This window comes from Sorghum bicolor, chromosome 1 (genome assembly GCF_000003195.3).
Source record: "Sorghum bicolor cultivar BTx623 chromosome 1, Sorghum_bicolor_NCBIv3, whole genome shotgun sequence".
NCBI lineage: Eukaryota > Viridiplantae > Streptophyta > Magnoliopsida > Poales > Poaceae > Sorghum > Sorghum bicolor.
This window is the reverse complement of record NC_012870.2, coordinates 60,157,233-60,163,235: the sequence shown is the minus strand read 5'-3', so window position 1 is coordinate 60,163,235 and position 6,003 is coordinate 60,157,233. Positions and strand designations below refer to the sequence as shown.

Sequence of the window (6,003 nt, the reverse complement as noted above, 5' to 3'; positions counted from 1 at the left end):
CATATTAAATTTGTGTCCTGGTTTGCCTATAAGAATAATTGTTAATTGTCTTTCTACCAACACAAATCAGATTTTGTCGGATTTTGTGGTTTTGTCTAACGGGTTTTTTTTGTTGCCTGTACCGAAAATTACAGATTGCGCTGTGTAATAACCGTCACCTGAAACGAAACTAAAATTTAAGCAGGGGGATTTTAGCAAGTCCCAAGTCCCTGTAAAATATAAATAAAGGTAAGGTTGTAGACATTGATTAACAAGAAAAAGTATTTGATTGGTCCCTATGGACGACTAAGATAAATTTGTGGATAACTATCACCATGTTTGTTTGGCTGATAAGCTATGGCAGAAAGTACTATTAAGAGCATCTTCAGGAGTTTTGAATAATTGAGTTGGCATTTGTTGTTGTTTGCAAACTCCCAAAACAAAATGCAAAGTCTAAAAATAGACCATCTCCAAGGGTTTTGCATAATTAAGTTGGCAATTAGCCAAAGTGGACCCGGCCACGATTTTTTTCCTTCACGCGCCCTCACGATCGTCTTCCCGCGCGACTTTCCTTCGCGCGCGTAAAGTTGCTCGCGATCTGCAGTGGACGGCGGCAGGTGGGGAGGGAGTTTCTGCGCGATATGGAGTCGGTCGCGATCGACAGCGGACGGCAGCGCGTGGAGGGCCAGTGCTCGCGATAGAGTCTTTGGCGACTACGATCGGCAGCGGACGGCGGCGCGTGGAGGGCCGGGGGTTTCTGTCGCGATCGATGGACCATATATGGTGGGAAGAAAGTCCGGGTCGTGCGGGGGACCTGGAGACACGTGCGATCGGCCTTTTGCCAAGCCGTGCGCGGCTTGGCATATATGCCAAGTTTGCTCTCTCATTTGTCAAGTTGCCCAAAATGCAAACTCTAAATGCAAAACTATATTGGATACCTCTTTTTGCGATTTTTGGCAAATTGCAAGAATTCAGAGTCCAAATGCAAAACTCTTGGAGATGCTCTAACTGATTTATTGTGAGACAAATAAACTTGGCAAGTCTTTGATGATCGGCATCAAGTCGGCGACTTTTTCGACCAAAAGCAATGGTCTACATGATGGATCGCAACATATCTATCACACAAGTATAGATGTCCAAACAGGTGGCCTAGCCCTAGCACGGCACGAGCTCTATAGGACACGGCGTAATTAAAATCGGGTCAGCACAACACTAAGGATTAAACATGCCATGTCGTACCCTTTGGGCATAACCTTAGACTCAAGCACTACATTATGTAGATTGCATCATGCCAAGCTACGTCGATGGGCCTAGAAAGCGTAATCAGCCCATATCACCTCAAAATACATGAAAATATTCGTTGACAAAAAAAAAATCCTTCGCTAGTCAATTACATATTCATAGTCATATTGACAAGTTTTTTGCTTTTCCTTCTTGAACTCTAAAAACAGGTAAACTATTTTTGTGAACTTTTCAAACCATTCATTTTATCTCCATGGCCAATTATAAGAGGTTTTCAAAGGGGGTTTGTCTTTTTATTTTTTTTATTTATTTAGACTGAATATTTGAAAAATCATAGTAAATCACTGGAAAATAATAAAATAAAATATCTAATTTTGTTAGACTCCACATGAGTAGATCTACACATTGAACATATAATGTTGTATGCTTTAGTATAACTTTTTTGTTGTAGCTTTAGATTTATGTTTTTCTGTAATTAATTCATAGTTGTAGTTTCTATGGTCCAATTATGGTAAAATTTTTATAGTGGGATAATTAGTGTATGCTTGAACTATAGTAAAAGTTTCATACTCATTTGCTCATTTATAACTTAGTTATAGATTTACAGCCCATCATAAAAATTTCACCATAATTAGACCATAGAAACTACAGTTATGAATTAATTATGGAAAAAGCATAGATTTAAATACAACTAAAACTTTATACTAGAGGATATCATATTATATATTTACCGTGTAAATCTACTCATGTGAAGTACAACAAAACTAGATTTTTTTTATTTTATAATTTACTATGATTTTTCAAAGATTTAGCCGAAAGAAATAAAAAAGGGATAAAACCACCTTTGAAAACTGATCAGGGAGGGAAAAACGAATGGTTTTAAAAGTTCAAGGAGGTGGTTTACCTGGTTTTAGAGTTCAGAGAGGACAAACAAACTTTTGGAAAAGTTGGGAGGGGGGGGGGGAGGTAATCTAGAGTTTTTGGGAAAAAAAAGTAGAGGTCCAGAAGTCTAGATGAGAGGTCAGCTCAGGTTGCTCTTACCAGTTCGGGAGCTACTATGTGCAACTTTCTCTCGAGGCCCCAAGAAGGGCCCGAACAGATCATTTCTTTTCGGAACGTAGCATGTGGCATGGAAAAACGGCCCAACAAAAGCCCAGTCTCTCGCTTCCCCCTCCCAAATCCACAGCCTACCTACGCGTTGTTTCACAACTCATCCGTTGCCGTCTGCAGCACAAAAGCCGGCGCCACGGCCAGGCGCACAAAAGACGCGGAGTGTGAAGGACGAAAGGACCTTTACACGCGGCAGCCGCGTGGTTCCTCAGGCACGCATGGCCCGCGTACCTGCAGGTCGACGGAGACGGCGGACCGCCACACCACACGCGGAGCAACAACCCCATCTTATCATTTTCCCCGGGGGAACGTGTGGCGCCTGCCCAACTTTATCCCCGCGCGCGCGCGCGCGCCTCAGAGCCCCAGCCGCCCGCTGCCGCCGCCGCCGTGCCCCCACGCCCAACGCCTTCCGCACCGCGCAGCGACGTCACCACCCGGGTGACACCGACCAGTCCACAGTTCGCTGCAACACCCACGCACCGCCATGGCCCCTGCTGCCACGGGCGTGGGGAGCCTCGCCGCCGCTCCCGTCGCCAAGGGCTACACCACCTACAGAAAGGCCGCCGCACGCTCCGTCGTCAGGCTGGGGCTGCCCGCGCTGCCGCCGCTGCCCGGCCTCAGACTCGCGGCGCAGGGCCAGGCATCCTTCTGTGAGTGTGTGTGCCACGACGTTGCCTAGCTAGATCAATCGAGCGTCGTTGTTCACTTTGTTCTTACCTGGCTGTACGCGTACCAGGCAAGCGGCTGGCGAGGAACGTGGTGGCCATGGCCACGGGGGAGCCCACCGCGGCGCCTGTGGCTGACAACGAGGAGCTCACCGAGTTCGTCAACGCGTTGAAAAAGGAGGTAGGCGACGCGACATCATGGCACGTCGTGTGTGTTTTTCTTCAATCTGTATGTATGTACTCGTTCCTAGCTAGGTTGGTCGCAGCACGTACGATCGATGACACGTCTTCTCTCGTTGCTGCTGCTGCTTGCGTTGCGTACGTGGTGGTGCAGTGGGACAGGATCGAGGACAAGTACGCGGTGACCACGCTCGCCGTCGCCGCCACGCTCGCCATGTGGAGCGCCGGTGGAGTAGTGTCGGTACTGGACCTTTTCATCCTCTTCGACTGAACTTGCTGAATCCTCTGTCTGCGTGGATAGACAGAGTAACTAACGAGCAGTGTTTTATATTTGGTGTTACCTTTACCTCGCAGGCAATCGATAGGCTTCCCTTGATTCCAGGTCTGATGGAGGCTGTTGGAATCGGATACAGTGGGGTAAGAAGATCCACAGCTGATATGAGTAAAACTTCAGATTATAATAGCTCTTGATGCATGATTTGACAAATTAATGTGGGATGGATTTCGCATTGAGGCCTACAATGTTCAGAATCTTTCGGTTGCCATGCCTGAATTTTCTACGGTTTATCTACTGAATTCTCACCTTTTCATTCATGTATATGCTTTTCTGATGCAGTGGTTCGCGTACCGAAACTTGCTATTCAAGTCTGACAGGTAATGGAACAGTACGATTATCAAAATTTTGCATATGCAAAGGCAGAAAACGCTAATTAACTAATTATTTGTCAGATAGAAATTGCTAAGTTTATATTTTAGGTTTTGCCTACCATAAATTTCTTTGATTTCGTTCCTTTGGTTAAAGATGTTTAGGTGCTCAAACAACTGCAATGTGTTTCAGGGATGCTTTCTTTGCAAAGGTCCGGGAGGTCTACGAGGATATAATCAGAAGTTAACAGATGGAGCACTAATGCAAGCTCATCCAAATCAAGTTCACTTTAAGAGATCCTTCTAGTTTGCTGCCGTTCAGTTGCTTTTGCTAGCTGTAATATATTTCAGTATAGCATCTAGTTTGATCCTCACTCAATGCATGTATGGATAAACATTTTTTATAAAATGCAATCTATCGATGCTCTGTTTTTTTTTTCGTATTAGTTTTTCTGATTATAGTGTTTTGTTGCTTATAGTCAAGGTCATTATTTATTTGAACTATCATTTTGTGCTTTACTTTATGTTGATTGCATGATGTTTGAGCCCTTGTTTTATTCGAAACCTACTGCCTAATCAAGCAATCAAAATTAAGTGAAAGCATAAGCTATGCAATGTGGCAATGTGTAAATAGGATATGTATCTGTTAGAGCATGCTTGAAGTTGACATCACCTTTGAGATATTCCATAACTCAGAATCATTAGGTTGAGCTCCTGGTTTGATATAATGCAAAATGACAATTTAAATGAATAACGATCATGACCACGAGCAATGCAACATTAGTGACAGAAACGAGTAAGATCCAAATAACTCTAAATAGAGCATGAATAGATATATTATATACTCCCTCCGTCCCCAAATACTGCTATTTCTAGCAGATTTCAGACAGATTAGTGTGGCAAATAAAAGACCATTCTACCCTCAATTAATTTGGGTTCCACCATTTAATCATGCACGTTAAGCCATGGTTCTCTGGTTCCAACGAGCTGCATTTAATGCCAACTAAACAGACTCAAACAATTACCATACGCCAAAGTACTACTCCCTAAAAGAAATTAAATGGGCTGGTGGACCACGAAAGTTTCAAGGAGAAATTAAATGGGCTGGTGGACCGAGTATGTTAGTAGAAATAGCAGTATATGTGGACAAAATTTTCTCCTAAAAATAGCAGTATTCAGGGACGGAGGGAGTACTTTTTAAAAAGTAGCACTAGTTTTATATTTTTTATTTGAAATAAATTAGTTAAAAACTGTTATGGATTTAACCATTCTTTTATGATTTTTATAAAAATACATATGTAGGTAAAACAACTTTGAAACATGTCGATGGATAAAGTTAACCGTTGATAGTTGGATGGCTAAAAATATTCAGTTTTGAAGTTTAATGGCCAAAATCAGACTCGGGTGATGCATAGTTAAAAAATAATAGGTTAAAAAAACAACAAAAATAAACTTGTGTTACTCTGTATCGACTTTTCAGAATCAAGATCCTAATGTCTAGTTTAGTATTTCCTTCTGAAAACATACCTTCGCAGTAATATGTATGCTAGCTACCCTATAGGCCACGCCGCCACGGCGGGGTTTCTACGAACAATGATGCTTGGCTGACATTTGGTGTCGGGTGGATTGTGCCATAATCCATAATAGATTGAACCATTTATTCCTCATTCATATTGTATGAGTTCCACAAGAATAAATGTTTCATAGTAGTGTGATTTTTTTAAAGCACACCCCAATAAATAGATGGTCTAATTAATGTGCACGGATTTGGCTACTTTGGCAAGAAAAACAGCAGCGCATGCCCTGTCTCCAATATCCAAATAAGCAAGGACGATCTTTCACTAAGGTGCATATGCATGCACATCATTACATCAAGTCTGTGATCCTCTCCATTATATGGTTCCCCAGCATTTCTCTCCGTGTTTTAGTTTAGGCGATTTATTTATTTCAATCTTGGGCCCTAACGAACTCCTTCGATCATTTGACATGCATGGAACATGTAAGCACGTCTTGACAAAAGACCTACTGACAGTGCTACTACATCATAAAGTCGTATACCTTACACTGTCTCACGTCGTCTACGGAATTCGACCGACACGACCATCAGAAGTCACCACCAGCTTCGTGTTCACAGCCTAAAACTGATGGTCAGCACGGTGCAACTACTAATAATCGCCTCGGA

General features: G+C 42.8%; 1 protein-coding gene across 2 annotated transcripts; it reads left to right on the top strand.

The window, feature by feature from the left end:
- LOC110434414 (protein CURVATURE THYLAKOID 1B, chloroplastic-like) lies at positions 2,633 to 4,264 on the top strand. 2 transcript variants are annotated; one of them, XM_021458410.1, is made up of 6 exons: positions 2,633 to 2,981; positions 3,068 to 3,177; positions 3,331 to 3,417; positions 3,531 to 3,593; positions 3,793 to 3,830; positions 4,015 to 4,264. In XM_021458410.1, the coding sequence occupies exons 1-6, from the start codon at positions 2,816 to 2,818 to the stop codon at positions 4,067 to 4,069; spliced, it is 519 nt and encodes a 172-aa protein (XP_021314085.1). In that variant the 5' UTR covers positions 2,633 to 2,815; the 3' UTR covers positions 4,070 to 4,264. The 2 variants fall into 2 exon arrangements, with proteins under 2 accessions (XP_021314085.1, XP_021314075.1); XM_021458400.1 differs by having other exon boundaries at positions 2,656 to 2,987.